A 23,264-nucleotide genomic window follows, 5' to 3' on the forward strand; every position below is an offset into this window, starting at 1 on the left:
GGTCTTTTTTATTTCTTTGGCAAAGGCAAAAAGCCATTTTTTGTGTTTTGTGTGTGTGTGTGTGTATTGATATTGAGGAAACTTTCTCTTTTCACACCCCAAAGAATCCTTTTTAAGTTGCTATTCTTGGGGGTGGAGGTGGAGGTGTGGATATTATTGAAATTAAAAGAATTAGTATTTACTTAAGCCCAAATGCTACTTTTTGTTTTGAATAAACCAGGAAAGCATGACCCTCCCACCTTATAAAACAAGACCTGGAGAATTATAGCTCTCCGTGTAACAGTTCTCTTCATTAGCACAAGGAATTTGGAATGAAAATAAGATGCTTTGGTAAAATTCCTCAAAATCCTAAGTTTTTTTAAAGGTACACTAAAATTAATAATGCAAAGCTATGAATATTTGACTAAATAATAATTACAACATATTTTTAAAATTCTTCTGTTTGGATTAATTATATTCATATAATAAATACTACCGTATACATATATGGAGCCCTGGTGGCATAGTGGTTAAGAGCGCAGCTGCTAACCAGAAGGTCAGCAGTTCGAATCCACCAGCCACTCCTCGGAAACCCTATGAGGCAGTTCTGCTGTGTCCTATAGGGTTTCTATGAGTCAGAATCAACTTGATAGCAATGGATTATAGTTTATATACATATATGTGTGTGTTTATAATGTATATTTTTTTTTCTTTCAGAAGTAGTAGTTTTCTTATTATGACAGAACTAAAAATTTGTTTTTTTTTTCTTTTTTAAAAATCACCTGGAATATATGTTAAAAATTTAATTTAAAATGTTTACAGTTGTGTGTACTGTATAAGTAGAGCTCATGCTTATTTGATGATTAAGGGCACAGACTTTAGAGGTAGACAAAACCTCGTCCAGGTCCCAAATTTATCACATATTGGCTATGTAACCTTGGTCAAATTACTTAGTCTCTTTGAACCTTAGTTCATTTTTAAAATGGAGATGATAGTTTACCTTATAAAGTTGTTGTGAGAATTAAATATGACTATGATTGTTGTTGTTAGGTGCCATCGAGTCGGTTCTGACCCACAGTGACCCTATATACAACAAAACAAAACTCTGCCCAGTCTTGCACCATCCTCACAATTGCTGCTATGTTTGAGCCATTGTTGCAGCCACTGTGTCAGTCCATCTCATTGAGGTTTTCCTCTTTTTCGCTGACCCTCTACTTTACCAAGCTTGGTGCTGTTCTCCAAGGACTGGTCTCTCCTGATAACATGTCCAAAGTATATGAGAAGAAGCCTTGCCATCCTCACTTGTAAGGAGCCGTCTGGCTGTACTTAATAAGGTTTATTAAAGGTTTGTGTTAGTACCTGGCTCATACCAATGAATAAATGTTAGCTCAAACAAAATGGATATAGGTTTTTGCTTAATAAAGTAACACACATCTGTCTTATTCCCTTTTGTCAATTAGATTTATATGCATCATTTTTGGAGATCAGAATCTTAATATTTTTGTGTGATCGCTGTGTAATTTTATTTATGGCCAAACATTTAACAGGATTCTTCCTTTTTAAAAAAAAATTTGTTCAGTTTGTTTTTCAAGTCTAATGTTCATGTGGTTGTCAGGCATTTGGAGGACAAGCTCATTTCTACCCTGCTTAGTTAATGATTGTGATTGTAAACAAAGAAGGTACAATTTAAAGTCAAGCAGCATTTCACATGGATGATAGAGGTGATAATAGCTTAATTCTTTTGGATCTTTTTTGTCTTTCCTCTGGCGAGTTCATACTGACCTTGTCCAAAATCTGATGACCTGCCTATTTTACTCAACTGTTTAGAAAGCTGGGCCTGCTGTAGCTGGCCCTGAGGGGGGATCTGAGAAACCAGTGAGCCACTGACCCATATCAAGACTGGATTTGAGTCTGATCTACAGGGCCTCTGAAATAGTTATACATGGGGCTTATTGAACACAAAAGCCTAACCACCTGCATTTTTCTGCTTATTAAATGTGCTATTAAAGGGTATTTAAAGTGTCCTTATTAAGGTCATATATTTAATTTACTCAGTTTCTTATGCAGATCATTTTCTAGACTAATCATAAATTTTAATCTTTTCAGAGTTAGTACCTTAAAACTAAACTTGAATGTTTTGAAATGTGAGGAAAATGTATTGTTAAACCATGGTTACATATAATGAATTATCTTCCTAAGTGATGAAGGGACCAAAGCAGTGGCATAATAAAGCTTATATTATAGAGATTTTGGTATTTTTCTGGCAAAAAGTCCGTATATCTCATAAAAAGTCTGGTTTACCATGTCATTATTATTACAACATGGTAATCTCTGTTTATATCTTGTCAAACCTCCAGTATTACTTGAATTATTTAAGCATTTTGATGTTATGAGTTGTGTCCTGAAAGAGAGCCTATAACCAACCAGTAATATATTGATTAATTTTGGTTGGATAGGGTCTATCTTAATAAAAATAGTATGATAGAGCTGTGATATGAAAAAAAAAAATTCCCTATGTTCATTTTGTTCTGCTTTAGGAAATGATCTAATTTTTTTAAAATATCTATTCAGTATCCCACAATTTATAATATAATATCATCTTCTATTTTTATATAGGAATTGATCCCTGAATTTTATTATCTCCCTGAGATGTTTGTCAACTTCAATAATTATAATCTTGGAGTGATGGATGATGGGACAGTAGTGTCTGATGTCGAACTTCCTCCTTGGGCCAAAACTTCAGAAGAATTTGTTCACATAAACAGAATGGTAAGATAGTTATCATCTGCTCTGTCTGTTATGAGTCTATTCTCAAAGCATCTTTCATGTGCTGGTGTATGATCATTAACCCTTGCTCTTCTGGACAAAGCTGTAGTTGATAGGGTAACTGAAAGTGACATAATACTTTGTGAATCTCTGTATATACTTTGATTATAAAAATTCATAGGATTGAAAGGTGTAATGGTTTATTGTATTGTGTTATGCAGAATTTAGGTTACTTTCATATGTACATGATAATTCAGTGTTAGAAGGGACACTTATAAGTGAAACTAGAATTCCATGCTTTTTTCAAACATAGGTTTCTCCTACCAAGAAAGAAAAGTAATTGTGTGTTCCAGTGTGGAAAGCCATTGCACATTTTGGTAACAGGAACAAGATTTTCAAATTATATCCTGTACCTGTCTTTTTGAAGGAAATCTTCACGTAATATTTTGAATATGAAAACTTAAAAACAAAATTAAAAAAACAAAAACCTTAAAACCACAGTGATGATAGCACTTACTAGCAAGTCTTTAGTACCATTAGTGGACTTTTTAATGCCCTGTCTTACCTGGGGTCTGTATTATTCTGTGAAGAAGAGTATGACTTTCCTTTTTCCTTTTAAGCTTCATAAAAATTTGGAATTGGGGAGTTTTATTTTCAGTACTTAAAAGTGTATTTTACTATATTCCATTTTTAAAATGGAATATAAATTACTTTTTTAAAAAAAATTTTACAGTGAAACAAGGAAAATGGCTACATATTGGTTTCCTAAATGGCATTTCTTTTGGTTTTAAATTACCTTTCAAGCTAATTTATTCTTATCTTCTACACCCTGGTTACAGTCTCATTATTAGTGACATTTTACATTTTATATATACTAGAAGCAGTGCAAAGGAGTGGAAGGAACATAGGTTTTGGAGTTAGATCATGTTTCCCAATCCTGGATCAATCATATTCCTGGGGGACCATAGGCAGTTTAACCTCTCCAAGCCTTGTTTTCCTCATTTGTAATTTGGAAATATGTGAGTATGGAATTGCAATTATGTACATAAAATACCTAGAGCATTGTCCGGCTTACAGTAGCCATGTGGTTCCTATTTTTTCACAGTCTTATGGTATGTTCCATTTCACTTTACTCCAAGAATTTTTAAAGGTTCTCAGTAAGTGACTGTGGTTAAAGCGAGAGCCCAGAATGAAGGGTAGCCCAGAAAGACTGAAGGAGATGTCAAACTTTTAAACGTATCTGTATATTTACATGGTGTTTGCCCCCAAGGGTGCATTGAAGTGAATAGAAGGTACATTCATTCAACAATTTTTTCATTTGCTTTCATTGATTGTCTGCATTTTTAAAGAACTTTATTGGGGTTTAATTTATATACGCCTTTTTAAATGTACGATTTACTGAGCTTTAGTAAATTGATACGGTTGTGTAACCATCACCACAAACCAGCTTTAGAACACTTACATCACTCTAAAAAGTCTGCTTGGTGCCTGTTTGCAGTCACTCTCTGCTCCCACTCCCAGCCACAGGCAACTACTGATTCTATCTCTAGAGTTTTGCCTTTTCTAGAAATCTTACATAAATGGAATCATGCAATATGTAGTCTCTTTTATGCCTAACTTCTTTCACATTGCATGATGTTTTTGAGATTTGTCTGTGTTGCATTTATCAGTAGTTCGTTACTTTGTGTTGCTGCATAGTATCCCATTGTATGGATATACCACATATTGTCTGTTTACCAGTTGATGGACATTTCACTTGTTTTCAGTTTGCGGTTATTATGAACATTTGCATACAAGTCTTTGTATAGACATTTGTTTTTATGTCTCTTGGGTAGATTCTTTGCGTTCCCATGAACGATGGATGAGGTTCCAGTTTTTTCCCCTTGCCAAGACTTGGTATTGTCAGTCTTATTTATTTGAACCATTCTAGTAGGTATCTCATGATTTTGATTTACGTCTCCCTGATGACTAATGATAAGGAGCCCCTGGTGACGCAGTGGTTAAGAGTTGAGCTGCTAACCCAGAAGCTGGCAGTTTGAACCCACCGGCCACTCCACAGGAGCAAGATGTGGCAGTCTGCTCCTGTAAAGATGACAGCCTTAGAAACCCTGTGGGACAGTTCTATTCTGTCCTGTTGTGTCGCTGTAAGTCAGAATCAACTCGACAGCGACAGGTTTTTTTTAAATGACTAATGATGTTGAGCATCTTTTTACAGGTGTATTTGCTATTTATATATATATATATTTTTGATGAAGTATCTATTCAAATCTTTTGCCCATTTTTTAATTGGGCTGTTTGTCTTTTTCTTATTGAGTTGTTAGAAATGTTTATATATTCTTGATGAAAGTCCTTTATCCAACAGATGTTTTGCAAATATTTTTCTCCTGGTCTGTGGCTTGTCTTTTCATTTTTAAATGGTGTCTTTTGAATCACTAGTTAAATAAAAGTTTTTATCACATATTTAAAAAAACAAAACAAAACCATACTCATTGCCATTGAGTCAATTCTGACTCATAGTGACCCTACAGGATAGAGTAGAAGTGCTTCATAGGGTTTCCAAGGAACAGCTGATGGATTTGAACTCCTGACCTTTTGGTTACTAGCCGAGCTCTTAACCACTGCACCACCAGGGCTACAAACATATATTAGGTAAATGTTAAATAATATTTATATAATATAGGAAAAGTGTAAAGAATCTTACCCATTTTTGAAGAATATATTTTTAAGAAAAAGATTAAAATCACATTCTGGTATTTTATTATCGTAATACTTTTTTCCCAAATGTGACTTAAAAGTTTAAATCTCAAAGGAAGTGGCTCTGTATTAATTATTACCATAGATATTATTATCAAAAGTCCAAAGAGGCTTGTTGTGCACTTCACTTTAAATCTAAGAAGCAGAAACATTTGAAACAGGCAGTCCCTGGGTTATGAACGTCCAGTTTACCCACTAACTGTAGTTACAAGCCAATCCCTGTAAAGCCTATTATATTAAAAATTCGAGGTATATACAGTAGTTTGTAATACCAAACAGCACTATTTTATTTGACTAACTGATGTTAGATACGAACTGTACGTAATTGTTCTGACTTATATACAAATTCGACTTAAGGAGAGATTTAGGAACGGAACTTGTTTGTAATCCAGGGACTGCCTGAACCTACAGTGGTTCCTAATAACAAACGGGAGCTACTTTGTGACATGCACCGAAACATTATTATTGTTATTACTGTATTATTATGTTAAAGATGGTTTAGTGTACCTGGAAGTGTTTCTTTAATGTTTTTTTTTTTTCATAGAAAACACACTATATACTATGACAAACATTTAACTAACTGATGTTAGATATGAACCCTACCTAACTGTCCCGATTTACCTACAAATTCAGTTGAAAGACAGTCTTAGGAACAGAACTCATTCGTAATCTGGGGACTGCCTGTAAATTATATTTAAAGCTTTTCACTAATCTTTTGATGGTTTACTTAAATAAATTTATGTAAACCACTTGCCTGACAGTACTTCCCACCTCTACCCCCTCTGCCTTCACCTTTGAAAAGCCGTATCTGTTTAGAATGGGTTTCTCAAGGGCATCAGGGAAAAGAAGGTGGCAATTTACCAAATTGCTTTCCAATCAGGTTTGGTTTTTGGCTGCCTGCATACTGAATTTAGACATGGGTATGAAATTGTACGCAAAATAGTATTTTACCATATTAACTCCACCTTTATTATAACTTATTAAGTTTATTTAACATTTTTCCAGTGATTCCTAATCCTGTGCGTTTTGCAGATTTCTTCATAGTTTGGGCTCAGAATAAGCGAATGTTCCCAAACAGTATTGTGTGAAAATTTGCTGCAAATTAAATGCAAATGTTTTTCAGAATTGAATGAATATTGTATCTCTGATCATTTTAATTCATTATTACTTACATGTGTCCTTGTGAAAGAATTTAACAGCTAAGTTATTCGTTAAAAATATTTATTATCCACCTATGATAAACAGAGCTTTCCCAGTCCAGTCCAGATTGATTCATTTTATTATTTCCTGTTAACTTCGTATAAGTGACTAAATTATTAGTGTGGTATTTCTGTATCTGTTAGCATGTTGTCACATAAGGGTTTTATCCTCTCCTCTTTTTGGTTTATCTCTTCAAGTCTTCAGATTTTATGCAATGATTGTAGCTTATGAAATGCATACTACTTTGATCTGTGACCTTTTTGTGGTGCTAATCGGGTTCCTGATATCATTATACCTTACTCATTAATCATATTTCCTGCAGCCCGTCAGGCAGCCAGACAGCCCAAGTCCCTGTTTTCAGCCCTCTGTTGGCAGGTTTCTGCTTTTCCAGATTATTACAGACGATACTCTGGCTTCTCATAACCAGAGCCACATCAAGCTGTGTGTTACAATTAAAGTCAGACGGTCCTCAGGTTGAGCAGGGATATAGTGTTGCAGCTGCTTCTCTTCCTGGAACAAACCAGGACCAAGAACAGATGATCTATAGGACAGTGAATCATAACAGATTTACAGTATTCATTTGGTAGCAGGGGATCACAGAATTAATTAACTGACATACTCATTTTAAGATACCCAGCACATCTTTTTAAAGTACTTGGTAGCCCAAATGTTAATTGAAGGGGATAGTATATTTTTTGCAACATGATTTTGCTGACGCACCAGTAATGCTTGCTTGCATTTTCCATTCGTGTCAGTGAACTGTAACTACTATCTTACTACGCCATTTTCATCCTCAGAGCTTTTTGTAAGTAATGAAGATCTGTATGTAGGATTGGTAAGTTTGCTAAGAGGTGAACTTATGTATAGAAGATAAATGCCCTACATGTTTTAGAAGGAAGAAGCTCTGGTGGCGCAGTGGATAAAAATTCATCTAAATCTGATTAGTCTTTCAGGCAAATACATTCAATTTTCTTTGTTCTGAACAGTTAGAATCAGGGCAAAATGAAAGCAGACCTCTCAGTTTTAACTACATCCCAGAGATTGGTCTGTGTTTTCTAATATTATTTTTATTCCAAATATTGCTTCAAAATACAAATGAGGAACAGGCCTTTCAAACTTCCACCAAATATAAATATGTCTGAATTCAGAATGCTCAGCATTTACCTCTTATGGTATAATATCAATGTTATGGACCTATATTATAATGCCTCTTATAATACTTGAGTTTTAAGATGAAGAAGATGCAAAGAAAACCATATTCTGGGCAATAATGATAGGACTATTTCTAAAAGTTGGTGAAGTTGGACATTTTGTTTTAGGTGAAGGAAGTATAATTTATTTAAATTATAATCACAGTAGTTCATTCATTTAACATGTATTCATTGAATGCTATCTATGTGCCAGCACTGCTAGACTCTGTGATCAAGACAGACAATGTCTCTACTCATTGAAGTAGAAAGCATCTCAAGGTTGAGAGGTGGTGTGAATCTAGCAAAGGGAGCCTTCTATTGGTGAATTGTCCTGAGTTTACCAGTCAGAATCACTTTGCTTTTGTGTATCTTCTAGAGCTTCTGTCTCCTCTTGCTTGCGTGGGTAAAGAAAAATGCAGTGAATATGTTGTCTTCTTTCCATTGTCTTCCGAGGACATATGGACAAACTAAAAGATGTGCTTTCTTTTTATGTTATTGTCTAAGAGAGAAAACAATTTTCAGATTTCATTTCCTCACCAACCTTTTTCTTATCTATTGCTAAAATTTAAATCTGTTCAACTTAAACCTTCATAGATTTTGTATCTGAATGAAGTTGGTTAGTCTTTTCTTTTCCGTTTGAATGGACAATTTACAGTTATCAAGTGATGACAGCATAGTTTGAGACTTAAGAATTTCATGTCCCCTGATGAAAAGATGTTTGTGTATATATACCAAGACCCACAGCTTGAGAAAAGCTGAATTTGCAATGATATAACAATTAGATCATTGTGATAACATATTATGTTCAAAATTACAGTGTTCAGATACAATGTTAGGTTGAGTTTTATTGATATTTAAAAGGAGTTACACTTTTTAAACCGTTATTCACATTCTTGTTTCAGTTTTCTGGAGAAATGGCATTTAAAAACCTCTTTCTTAAGTGCTGATTAGGTGTTTTTGTTGTTTTTAAATAGAAATGCCAAAAGCTGCCGTGCTTTCTTTCATATTGTTTTCTTTGCCAGTTGCCTTTTTATTTTCTATTTTAATAATGACATGACCAAGAATGTAATTAAAAGATGCACAGGGGCTGCAGTCGGTAATAATTATTCTCAACTCTGGACCCACCCTCCACAGCACACACACCAGCAGTCTGATTTAAGTCCCTGGGGAGTGGGGGCAGACGTGTGAAGTTTGAAAAAAACCTAAAATTACTATTGTTTTGATTTCGTTTATATAATCAATCATGATATGTAATTTATTGTGAAATTGTTAGTTTAAAAAGGGAATACATCAAAGTGGAAAAAAGATGCGCTATGTTGATAGATTGTTAATTCTTCCCAAATTGATTTATAAATTCAATTTAAAAAAACCATCCAACTCCCAACAGGTTTGTTTTCTGTTTTGCTTTGTTTTGTTGGAACTTGACAGACTCTAAAGAACAAAGGACCATTTATAGCCAAGGCACTCTCTAAGAACAAGAGCAGGTTCAGAGGGACTCAAGAACTAAGAATTATTATAAAGCTATAGTAATTAGGGCAAATTAGGAGAAACAAAATAATGGATGTGAACAGAGAACCCAGAAACAGACCAGTACAGATAGAGAAACTTCATCTGTTACAGAGCTGGCATTGCAGATCTGTAGGGAAAGAAAGGACTTGTCAATTTATGATGCTGGATAATTGGTTATCAATATGGAAAAAAAATGAAAGTGGAACCTTTATACCACAAACAAAATGAAAGTATATCAAAGATTTAAATGTGAAGGCAAAACTATAAACTTTGAGGAGATAATACAAGGCAGTTTCTTTGTAATCTTAGAATAGAGAAAGATTTCTCAAACAAGACACAAAAAGTGAAATGTGATTACGCTGATTTTTGGATGTTAAACCAAGGTTGGTTGTTAAACCAACCTTGCATTCCTTGAATATATCACACTTAGCTGCTGTAAATTCTTTTGATATGTTGCTGGATTTGTTTTTTGTTGTTTGCTAATATTTTGTTGAGGAATATTTTTGAGGATTTTTGCATTCGCATTCATGAGGAACGTTAGTATGTAATTTTCTTGTGATATTTTTGGCTGGCTTTAGTATCAGGATAATACTGGTCTTATAGAATGGAATGTGGCAAGTGTTTGCTCCTCCTCTATTTTCTGAAGTAGTTTAGTAAGGATTGATATTTCTTTTTTAAGTGTTTGGAGGAATTCATCCCTGAAGCCATCTGGGCCTGGCTGGGAAAATTTTTAATTACCGATTCAATGTCTTTACTTGTTATATTTATGTAGATTTTCTGTGTCTTCTAAAATCTGTTTCAGTAATTTGTGTCTTTCTAGGAGTTTTTCCTGTCATCTGTCCAATTTATTGGTATAAAGTTGTTCATAGTATGCCTTATAATCATTTTAATTTCTGTAAGGTTTGTATGATGTTACTTTGCTCATTCCTGTTTTTGGTAATTTGTATTTTTTTTTCCCTCGGTCAGCCTCACTAAAGGTTTGCCAACTTTGTTGATCTTTTCGAAGAACCAACTTTCGGTTTCATTGATTTTTTTTTTCTATTGTGTTTCTGGGTTTTTTTTCTTTCATTGATTTTTCTTTGTAATCGTCATTATTTCTTTACTTCTGCTTGTTTTGGGTTTAGTTTTCTCTTCTTTTTCTAGATTCTTAAAGCATAAAATTAGATTTTTTATTTAAGCTCTTTCTACTTTTGACTTTTATAGCTATAAATTCTCTATGTACTATTTTGTCTGTATCCAATAAATTTTTATGTATTATTTGTTTTCAGTCAGGCTTATAACATTTTCTAATTTGCCTTGTGATTTTTTTTTTTTTTTTGACCCCTGGGTTATTCAGAAATGTGTTGTTTACTTTGCAAATATTTGTGGATTTCCCCAATTTCTAATGAAATTATTTCTAATTTAATTTTATTGTCATCGGAAAACATTTTTTGTGTGATTCCAGTTGTTTTAGATATACTGAGACTTGTTTTATTACCTAGAATATGCCTATCCTGGAGAATTCTCAATAAGGTCTTGATAAGAATGGGTGTTCCGCTCTTGTTGGATGTTATATAGATGTAAGTTAGATCAAATTGGTCTACTGTATTCAGACTGTCTGTCTGTATTGATTTTCTTGTCTAGTTCTATACATTTTTGACACTAGGATACTGAAGTCTCCAAATACTGTTGTTGAGTCTGTCAGTGTTTGTTTCATGTGTTTTTTGGCACGGTCCACCAGGCCAAAAACTCTATTGGGCAGTTCTGCTCTATCCTATAGGGTCGCTACGGGTTGGAATTGACTCAATGTCAATGGGTTTTTGGTGGTTAGTTGTGCGTATTAGTTTTCTGTGGCCGCTGTCTTAGGCTGGGTTCTCTAGAGAAGCAAAACCAGTAAAGTGTATGAATATATATATAGAGAGAGATTTATATCAAGGAAACAGCTCACGCGATTATAAAGGCTAGAACGTCCCAAGTCCCTGGATCAGGGTAGAGGCCTCTCCCAAGTCATGCAGCCACAGAAACTGGCAAGCCCAAGATTGGCAGGTCGCAGAGCAGGGCTTCTGCTCACAGGCTGTGCAGATCAACAGATCCCAGGTTCGGCAGATAAGCTGACAGCTTAAGTCCCAGGAACTGGAAATGAGGCGATAGGAGGCAGCTGCAGGATCCAGTGAGAGCAAAAAGCCAGAACGTCTGCTTATATTCAGATGCGGGCCACACCCCCAAGGAGACTCCCTTTCATCTGATTGACTACTCACAGTATATTCAATCAGGGGAGTGATTACATTAAAACACTGAGAATCATGGCCCAGCCAAGTTGACACACAATCTTAACCATCACAGCTGCTATAACAAATTACTACCAACTCAATGGCTTAAAACAACAGAAATTTGTTCTCTCACAGTTCTGGAGGCCAGAAGTCCAAAATCAGTATTCCTGGGCTGAAATCATGGTGTCAGCAGGGCCACGCTCCCTCTGTAGGATCTAAGGGACAATCTATTCCTTGCCTCTTCCAGCTTTGGGCTGCTGGCATTCCTTTGCTTAAAGCCATGTCACTCCAATCTCTGCCTCTGTCTTCACATCACCTCTCCTCTTCTGTCTGTAATCTAATTTCCCTCTTATAAGGATACATATGATTGTGTTTAAGCCCACCCTGATAATCCAGGATAATCTCTGCATCTCAAAATCCTTGACTTAACCACATTGCAAAGACCCACATCCAGTGGATAAGATAACATTTATAGGTTCCAGGTATTGGGACCTAATATCTTTGTAGAGCTGTTTTTCAACATACCACAGTGTGTATATGTTTACAATTGTTATATCTTCCTGATGAAGTAATTTTTTTTTTTTTTATTGTAAGTTGTCCCTCTTTGTTTTCTAGTAACTCTTTTTAGTCTGTTTTGCCTGATTGTAATACAGCCACTTCAGCTTTCTTGTGGTTAATGTTTGCATGGTGTATCTTTTCCCATTCTTTCACTTTCAGCCTGTTTTGCCTTTGAATCTAAAGTGTGTTTCTTGTAAGATAGTATACAGTTGGATCGTGTTTATTTACCCAGTCTGACAGTCTCTGTTTGACTGAAGTGTTTACTCCATTCACATTTAATGATAATATTGATATGGTTAGATTTATGCCTGCCGTTTTGCTATTTGTGTTCTTTAGCCTTTGGTCTTTTTGTTCCTGTTCCTCCTTTATCACCTTCTTGTGTATAAATAGATATTTTCTAATCTATCATTTTAGTTCATTTAGAAAAATTTTTTACTATATATATATATTTTTTAGGGGGGCTCCTCATGGTTGCATAGGAACTGCAATATGCATTTTAACTATCACAATTTACTTCAGATTAATACTGACTTAATTCTAATAACATATAGTGACTTTATTCCAATTCAGCTCCGTTCCCTCCCTTTTCTATATTATTATTGCCATTTTGCATCTGCATATGTTATAAATCACTAATACAGTATTTCAACTGTTGCTTTACATAATCTCATATCTTTTAAAGAAGTTAAGAGAAGAAAGGGAAAAAATCTGTTAATTATTATTTATTACTTTTACCTTAATAGAAACCTTCTAAAATTTATAAACTGTGCCTCCAGTATTCAGTATCATCTAGGAATGGGATAATCCCCATACATTGAAAAGTTACATAGAATTTTAGTTTATACTTTCAAATACCAATGCTTTTCACCATTTTCCTTGGGAAACTCTTAAAAGTTACTGCGATATATAGAGCTTTTTGTTCCTCAGCTAAAATGGCCCACGTTCCTCTGCTTTCTTTTTAGCTTTTCTGTCCGCATTTTAGAGTTCTCTCCAGTGTCAGCTGTTACTTTTCTCTGTCAGGTTTCCATCTTTTCATCTACTGTTATTTTATGCATATATGGCAAGCCTGAGGGATGAGTCAGTGTCTTCCGTCTTTTAAGTTCATAAGGTTTGTATTTGTTTTCCTTATGGCCTTCTGTCACTTTGAGTTCGACTGTGTTCTAGATTCTCTTCGTAAATGAAATTTGAACTCTGGATAAATGAGACATATGCGACATTTTGTTTAGTGCCATATTATTGTGCTGTATGCAAGCAACATAAAATGATACTATTCCTAAACTATGCTACATTCATGGTGGAAAATATCCAAATTCTGTGTTTATTCTGGAGTATCTTTCTGTGATTTCCTGCCAACAGTATTGCTTAGTGTTTCACTAAAATATTAATATAACATGCTAATAAAAACAATTTATAAAATCTCTGAAAGAATAATAGAAAATTCCTTCCCATGGATGTCCCATCTGTATAATACTGAGAAATACTGTCTAATAGTAATTACTCCCATATAGACTTCAGCCTAAGTGATAGAGCTGGAAAGTCGTGTGGGAGAATGCCGGGTTCCTTCATCTCTTGGACACTGGAACCTGTAATAGTGCTTCTAGCTTTCTAACTGCAGTCACTCCACATGCTGTTCTTGCTCACCACAGTGCCTCATATTGTTCCCACTCATCGCAATGGAAGCCTCCTCTATTCCTTTATTAATAAAGCTCTGCCCTAAGGCTTGTAACCTTGCCATTCTTACTACTAGCCACTTAAAAAACAAAATAAAGCAAAAAATCCATCCCCTCAAAACTTTCTTCTTCCTTGAAACCTTTCAGTAAACCTGCATCTTATCCTATGGCTTCCCATAACCTATCCCCTGTTTTTGTACACATGTCAGTCATAGGTCATTATTCTCCTTACCTGTTGGACTTTTTTTTTTTTTGCATATATAATCGTGGTTTCAGGTATAAACTCTACCCTTTACAGTAATATCTCTCAAAGATAGGTACATAGAAAGCACAGTCTGCATCAGTATACCTGGAAGTGCAATTAATTAATAATGCACACTTATTTGTTTGTTTATTCAGCAAATACTTGTTGAGTGCCTACTCTGTAGTATTGCAGTGGTTCAGTGTCGATTGGAGGGAGGGAAACACAAAATCTTACTGTTATCTCAAATCAGTGGGGAAAAAGATGGACTTTATAATAAATGATATTGGCTAGCCGTATAAAAAAAGGTAACATTAGATCTGTTTTTAATACCGTAAACCCTGGATCAGGTATGTAAATGTGCAGAAATGAAACCAGACAAGTCTAGAAGAAAACATTAGTAAATTTCTGTATAACCTGGGAGTGGAAAATTTTTTCTCAACTGTGACTCAGAATCCAAAAGTAGTCAAAGAAAGGACTGATCACTTAAATTACATAAATAGATAACTTTCACATGACAAAATACATCAGATGCAAAGTGAAAAGACAAATGACAAACTGAATAAAAAATATTTGGAATTTGGAATAGACAAAGGGCTAGTGTACCTCATTTATAAAGAACTCATAAAAATTAAAAAAAAATAAACCCAACAGTCTAATAGAAAAATGGACAATAATTCACAGAATAAATGCCAGTGTCCCTTAAACATATGAAAAAGTAATCAACCTCACTCATAATAAAAAAATACAAATTGCACTGACAATTCCATTGTTACCTTTCAGATTGACAAAAATCCAAAATTCACTCAGATATTCTGTTGCTGAGGCTATGGGAAAACAGGCATTTATTCTCTTATGTTGCTGACGGGAATGTAAAATGGCACACTTCTGTGAGGGGAAATTTGGCAGTATCTAGCAAAATTACATATTTATCTACGCTCTCACTCAGCTTTAAGGCGTCTTTCTCAGCGGTACACTGGTTGAAGTAAGAAATGATCTATTCAGAAGTTTGTTGGTGACAGTTATTTATAATAACAAAAGACTGGAAACAACTCAGATACCCATTAACAGGGGATTGGTATTAAGTGGGAAAAGCAAGGTGCACAACAGTAATTTAATATGCTATTCTTAGATTAAGAAAGGCAAGGGGAAACATGAATATACATATATACATATACATACACACATCTGTTTATTTAGTTTATTTATATACATTTATCTACTTGAAGAAACAACAGAAGGAAAAACCAAAAAACATATAGTTTTCTTTATGGAGAAGTAGGAGACAGTGATCAAAGGAAGGCCTCTGGAATCTGTTTTCTTTTGTATTTTTGGCTTTGAAGCTATTAAATGTAAATAATTCTATGTAGTTATTTTTATGTATATATGTGTGTATAGTTAGTATATATACATAGTTTTGTGTAATTTAAAAAAAATAAGGAAAACATTCAGTCCCTAAAATTGAAAAGGCATTGAAATAAGTGACTCTAGCATATATCAAGTTGGTGGCATAACCACATAGAGAAAGTAATTAAGTAATTTTAAAATGCAGTATTTTGACTAGATCCCCAGTAACATATGCTCAGAGGACAAAAGTACCATAAGAAATCCTAAATTTTTTTACCGGTCTTATTTTTGTAGTAATATTGATATAGTTCTTTTGAAATTATTATGGATGTATTATAGATTAAGCACATAAGTAATTATATTAATATCATTAAGATGAAGATTTTTAATATAAGAGAAAAAAAGATGCAAGTATAAAATAAAACAAGTCAAGTAAAAACAGAAAAACATAGAAGCAGCCCGATGACGGCAGCCTTTTAATATTGTTGTTGTTAGGTGCTCTCCAGTTCATTTCTACTCATAGTGACCCTCTATGACAGACTAGAACTGCCCCACAGGGTTCCCTAGGCTGTAATCTTTCCGGGAGCAGATTGCCAGGTCTTTTCTCCCACAGAGCCACTAGGTGGGTTTGAGCCGCCAGCCTTTTGGTTAGCAGCCAAGCACTTAACCATTGTGCCACTAGAGCTCCTTTTTTAACACTAGAAACAAATTTTTTCATGTCCCAAGTGTTGATGAATATTTTAGTTATTAACTCACACTAAAGAAACTTGCAGTTGGTAACATATAAAGCAAAATGATTTTTCATGAGGAATTTAACTGTCATGCAACGCAGAGTATTTCTGCTTTCTCTCTCAGCCAAAACTGTATGGGAATCCAAATACAAGCAAAAATCATTTTATGGTTAACTTTGATTTAGAATAAAAGAGAGTTGGTAATCTTAATCATTTAACGGTATTTATCGGTAGCCCATTGTGTGCCAGGCGCTGTTTTAAATTCTGGGATACAGAGGCAACCTAAACAGACAGCGTCTCTGCCCTCATGGGATGGTGTGTAAATTCCAGAGGACCTTGATGGCTGTGTTAGCCTGATGCCTCTACCTCCAGTACGGAGATAGAATGCCTGCCACCAACATCAGAATATGCGTATTTATGTAGTGGATCACTTTCTTTTCTGAGTATTTTGAGAACAAACTGTCAAATTCTTACTTTCTGTGCTTGCCTTTTATAATCTCTGTGCTGATCACTCTCCTCCTCCTGTTAAACCTTTCTTCAAACAGGGCGCTGCATCCTTAAACGCGTTAATAGTGTCATACTTTTGTGAAACTTCACCCTAGTTACCATGATTGGAATTTGGATGTTCATCCCAAATTATTACTTGGAATATAATGTTGCAGATAGCTGATCTAATTCATTTCATAGAAATTTTTAATAATTTAGTATCTTACTCTAAGTTCTTGAAGTACCTTGATGCACTGACTTAGGAAAAAGAAATAAGCAAACAAAACCTCCTTGATGATAACTTAGAGCTTGTCTGGAGCAGTTTGAGTTTTTTAGAGGTGAAAAGTAAAAATATATACACATATATAGGTATAAATTATAAAATTTTTATCAAAGAAGATTGGGAGGAGAGATACTTTTTATAATAGAAAAAGAGATCTAGAAGTCCACTATTTAGTTTTTTGTTTCTAATTTCTGTGTAAATTATCATAGTAGCATGCTGCCAGTTACAGCTGGAAGTCATGGTTTCTGCCAGGGGCTAATGATAATGGTTGGCAAGGAGAAGTGAGACTAATGGGTTCTCAATATGGGATTGGAAGTTGAATTCACAGAGGAGCATTTGCTCACCCAGTTCCCCTCGCCACCTCCATTGCTCTGGGTGGTGCCCTGTAGTGCTGGCAAGAAGCTGCCTCTAGTCCCTTGCCATCATTGTTTCTGGCATTAGGCCATGTCATCTTCAGTGGCAGTATATTTGAAAAGCAGCATCTCCGCCGTGGGTTTTGTTCTGCCCCTGGATGCTGTCTTGCAGCTCTTCACACAGGGTTACTCGCTAAATGACTACTTACTGTGGTGTTTATGTCTGTTTGATTTGCTGGTTTAACTGGTGTATATCCAGCAAGCTTTTTTTTTTTTCCAGCTAAGAGTTTTGTATATACTGGCAAATTTCCCTGGTTATGGTAACCAGAGAGTGACCTTTTCCCGAGAAAAGAGAGGAAGATGATTTCTGCATACTTTTCTAACATGACTTATTTTTTATGGTCTGGTGGATTCCTTTCACTTTGTATTTTAGAATTATTCTTAGAAAAGGAAGAAACTTTGAGATAGATATCAAGGTACTTGCATGGCTAGGAAACAATGAATGGTTTGTGAGTATTGTGTCAATATAAAAAGGTAGGCCGTGTTTCTCTCCACCAGCAGATATTCCTCCAATTAACTGTTAGGATACTTTGTATAAAAGTAGATATTCTGATGTCCTTATTTTTAAGCAAAAGTAAATTTAGTTTGTATTGTTGTTGTTAGTTGCTGTCAAATCGATTCTGACTCGTGTGCAGAGTAGAACTGCTCCATTGGGTTTTCAAGGCTGTGACCTTTTGGAAGCAGATCGCCAGGCCTATGTTCTGAGGCACTTCTGGGTGGGTACAAACTGCCAGCCTTTCGACTAGTAGTCAAGTGATCAACCATTGTTGCCACCCAGAGTTTATATTATTTTTATAATATTAAGTAATATATGCAGTTAAATGTGTAACTAGAGTACCTGATTTTCATTTTTCACAGAAATGTACATCTCACATTTCTTTGAAGCATTTTAGAATGTCTGTAGCTTAGATCAATTTCTGATTTTTTTCTTTTCTTCTCCCCCTCACCCCCTCTTTCCTTTTAACTGTTGGCATTTTTCTTTCACGTATTTGTGTCCTGTTGTATTGTTTTTCCAGCAGTAATCTTAGGCATTATTTTAGAATGTTCTTTTTTGGTTGTTGTCGTTTTTACATTTTATGTGGGAATGATTTCAAACTTACAAAAAGTTGCAAAAGCAAGAATAAAAATAGCATACAAAACACCTATATACCCTTTACCCAGATTCACTATTATTAACATTTTACCCTTTTTTTCATAAGCGCTTCCTCCTCTCCCTCCTTCCTTCTCTCTCTGTATTTGTGTGTATGTCTGTATGTGTATACAGATATAAAAGTATTTTTATTTAAACATTTGAGGGTAAGTTACATACTTCATGGTTTTTAATCCCTAAGTATTTCAGTGTGTATCTCCTAAGAATGGGAATATTTTCTTATGTAAACACAGTAAAGTTACCAATTTCATAAATTTATATTGATGCAATACTTTTATCTCATCTACTCTCCACATACTAATTTTGTTAGTCGACGTAATAATGCATTTTATAGAATTTTTACTGTACAATACAAGATCCAGTCTAGGGTGTGTCATAGCTTTTAGTTGCAAGTTCTTAGAAGTCACTTTTCCTATAACCCTGCTTAATAAATAGCTTGTCTTTTCAAAACATTCTTTGACACAGTCTTTTGATGATATCCTCTCATTTTAATTTTCACTAAACTGTATTACACCTATTTAGTTACACTGTACATCAGAGAATTATATATAATTGACTCTCATTCAAATCTTTTAGAAGTAGAATAGAGACTGTATACAGTGCCTAATATAGAAAACGTCTATTGACTTTAAGTTGTAGTCCAGATTCCTTGAAGAAATTTAAAGTGATCTCATCAGCAGATCACTGGTAGATGTTTCTGCATCATTCTGAGACCATTCTATTTAGCACTATAGGAAACCATATAAAATAACTATTTTTCTTTAAGCTATATAAGGATATTCATAAACTGAATGCACCCTAAATTGAGGGCTCTCACAAATACGGCTTAAAATACCTTAGTGGTTCCCAATATGCTACACAAGGTCTTTGCCAATCTTTCTGCCTACTTCTCCAACTTGCTGAATACAGCCCAGCCATTCTCGTCAAGTTACACTTCCCTAAATGTGCTATGTTCGGTCTCATTTAAAGATGCTATTTCCTTTGCCTACAGAAATTCCACATTGCTCCCTCAACATACTCATACTTCTTCCCCTTGCCCCCTCACCTTTTACTTGACTGACTTCTGCTTATTTCAAGATTCCCTTGGAAAGCATTTAAGTACACCGTCATTTACTCTCCAACACTCCCCCACTGCCAAACATACCAACAGAGTCTGCCTTAGATGCTCCTCCTGTGAGCTCTTTTAGTTACACATGCATACTTTTGGCATTTACACTTACCTGTTTCCTCCAGTAGGCTTTGATCCATGAGAGGATCATCTCTTATTTTCCTTTGTCTTCCCAGGCCTAGCATAATATCTGACACATAGTAGGTACTATGCAGATGTTTGCTGAAAGAATAAATGAAAAGTGAATGAGTTTTCATAGAATATGAGAGAGAACAAAAATGTTTTAGGACAACAGTAGAACGTGGGCTTCAGAACCAACAACCTGAGAACCAGCTCTGCTCAATTGGTAGTGTCTACCTAGAATATTCCATGAATGATTAGCAGTTCCTGCTGTGGTCACAGGAGAGAGGAATTTAACCTTTGACATCTCTTTGTGTCATACCTGAGTACCAGTCCATTGGTGCAAAGATCATATAATGTAGTGAGGTTCATGAAGTAAGGGACACAAAATAATCCATGAAGGATGGGTATAGAATTTCAATAAAATAGAGGTAGTTCAGTAGAGATAATTTCGGACTAAATATGTGATTGATGCCAAAAATATATGCATAGCAATTATAGGGCATGTTGTAAAGAAATGATAAAGAATTTATTAAAGTTAGCAAGAATTCTGCAACCATGTTTTCTTTGCAGTTTAGGGTTCTACATTTTAATTTTTGGGGTTGTATTTATATCTAGTAGTATAAGTTGGAGTTTTCAAAAGTAGTATTGAAGAACTACTCCTAATGATTAGGTGTAAAATTTTATCCAGAATGAATGCCTCCGATTAACATTTTCCTCTTATTACTTAGAAAATATAATATTTTTAATTATTCAAAAGTGTAAAATAATTTTTGCCTGTAAACTATGTTTTGTACCAATCACAATATTTTCCAATAAAAGTAAAATTATTGTTCTGTACAGTATAGTAGAAACATTGAGAGCAAAAGTAAGGACTGTTGTTTATGCACCAGCATCTACTTTTTCTTTTTTATGGGCTTATCAAACTTACCTGTCAATTGGCTTATTTTCTTCTGGGTTCAACAGCATTATTCTGTGTAAGTGTTTTACTGCATTTCCCATAGGTCAGGCTTACTTTCTGTATACTAAATTTGTGATTTTTTTCTTCCTAAATGAAATCTTCCATCCATTATACTTTGTTAGTCGCATGCTTATTTAGGGCTGTTGTTTTCACCATCTTGTATATTTCTATCCTAGCAAAGGAATGCCTGCGGAGAAAAATTCCCTGGTGAACATCTTATGTTCTCCTATTTTCCTCTTCTACATCTTTCTTCTTTCTTGTGCTATAGAAGCTGCTAAAATGTATTCTAACATCATTTCTAGTTTTTTTTTAATGCCTCTTGTATAATAATAAATTTTGCATAAATAGAATTTAATTTTACTTTCTTTAGTAGGAATTTTTAAAAATAAAGCTTAGATTTTTAGAAATATAATAATAATAATAATAAGTAGCATTCATTGACCATTTAGTATGCACCAGATATTGATATAAGCAGGTTATAGATTTAATTCATTTAATCCTTGAAATAGTCCTATGAGATAAGTGCTGTTAATTTCCCCAACCTATACATTTGAACACTGAGGCATAGAGAACTTATGTACCTTGCCAAGGTCACCAGAGTAATAAATATTGAGCTGGGATTCTAAAACAAGAAGTCTAGCTCCAGAGTCTGTGTTGTTAAATTCTATACTATACTGCCTGCTATGAAGTTATACTATTATGTATATTTTAAGTGAATTTTAGTTGTACAAATAAGATCATACCTATATATTCAGAATACATTTTACATCATGTTTAATTAAAATATATAATTTCTTTTAATGAGAAGAAAAATACTTTTATTTATCAAATTTCACCAGAAAAAAATTAAAATCTCAAAATTCATTTATTTCAAAATTAGAGAAAAATAAAATTCAGGATATAAAAATGCAGGCTATACAAGTGTGTGTGTATGTGTACGATATCTAAGCATAATAAAAATATTATAAGGAAATACACCAAAGTCTTAATCGTTGAAGCTTTGGTAATTTTTTACACACTATTCTTTCTTTGCTTCTTAAATTTTCTTTAATGGGTGGCTGTTATTTTTAATAATGAAAATAGTAGATTGTGTGTGGCAAATGGAATCAAGTGGCTTACTGTACGTTAGAAAAAAGTTTAGTAATCATTCTAAAGAATCAGCTACTAATAGAATAAAAGATTGTTTATTTACTAAGTAGAGATTGATTAAAAATGTTCACTCTCAAATCTTTTCCAAGCACTGATATTTGACAAGCGTTGTATAAAATGAATAAGCTTACAGTCCAGAAAAGGTATGAAATGATTAGGAAATAATAGGATTTTTTATATGGCTATAGCATAGGTTTCTTTGTGAAGAATAACAAAGGATGAGGCTTGAGAGGTAGGTTGTGGCTACATTTACGAAACGGCCTTTATAACTTGCAGAGGAGTTGGAACTTTATCTCGTAGACAGCCAGCACTCAACAGGAAAAGGAAGGAATAGTTTACTGTAGAAGATAAATTCAGTTTTGAACATGTTGTAGTTGAAATTATATTTTTAATATGGATTTCAAAATATGTTTAGGTAAAAGAATATAATAAATGATATTTCTATTATGTGTACTTCAGAAATCCTATTTGATCCTACAAATATGGGAATAGATAATAGTAAGGGACAAATTGAGATAATTAGAACGTGCCTTCTTGACTCTCTTGGCTCACTTTCACCACGTAGCCTTTCTTACCTCTTGTTTGGGCTATGGCAATAACTTGCTCCTACTCTTACCCCTTTCTTATACATCCAATACGTTGCTGATACATTTATCTTCCAGTCATCGCAGTCATGTATTCTCCACATTTGAGCCATGACTGTAAGTGTATAATAGTGTCTATTCAGGTATCCTGTGGTCTCAGGTGGAATTCCTTCTTATGGAACCACTTTCTACTAATCTCACACTGAACCTCTGCTGCACATAGAAACCATGTCTGTAGTATGTTATCACAGGAATTTTCTGTTTCCTGTATTCTGTTTTCAAACAGCTCTTACACTAAGTGAAATCTGTTCCCTGTAACTTCTGCCTACCTATTGATTCTTATTCTACCGCAACATCTAACCAAACAAAGTAAATTTAAATCTAACTTCAGACCTTCTAATACGTCGGTTCAATTGCCTTGACTGCTGGATCTTTTTCCCCCCTATGAAACTCCAATTGTATTTTGTACTCTTACGACTCTCTTTAAAATAAAACCATACAGTATCCGTTTGTTCTAGTTGAATGTCTGCCTCTTGGTCTGTGTACAGGTTCTGCATGAGCATAATTAAGTGTTCTGGAATTCCATTCTTTGTAGTGTTATCCATAATTTGTTATGATTCACAAGTTGAATGCTGTATGCTAAGCAAATAATCTGAGAAGCTGAACTATGTGAAAAGGAGTGCAGCGTCAGGATTGGTGAAAGACTCATTAACAACCTTGAATATGCAGATGACACAACCTTGCTTACTGAAAGGGAAGAGGACTTGATGTACAGTATGGGTTATACCTCAGCATAAAGAAAACAAAAATCCTCAC

The 23,264-nt window shown here is 34.5% G+C and overlaps 1 protein-coding gene across 6 annotated transcripts in view; it reads left to right on the plus strand.

Annotated features, from left to right (window-relative positions):
* LRBA (LPS responsive beige-like anchor protein) overlaps positions 1–23,264 on the plus strand; it is an 840,314-nt gene that overhangs the window by 668,945 nt on the left and 148,105 nt on the right. For all 6 annotated transcript variants that reach the window (XM_023733554.1, XM_023733553.1, XM_023733556.1 and 3 more), the window contains one exon: positions 2,596–2,748. In XM_023733554.1, the coding sequence (XP_023589322.1) occupies positions 2,596–2,748 (153 nt within the window). The remainder of the gene's footprint in view (positions 1–2,595; positions 2,749–23,264) is intronic.

The sequence above is a fragment of the Trichechus manatus genome, unplaced genomic scaffold (genome assembly GCF_000243295.1).
Source record: "Trichechus manatus latirostris isolate Lorelei unplaced genomic scaffold, TriManLat1.0 scaffold00059, whole genome shotgun sequence".
Taxonomy (NCBI): Eukaryota; Metazoa; Chordata; class Mammalia; order Sirenia; family Trichechidae; genus Trichechus; species Trichechus manatus.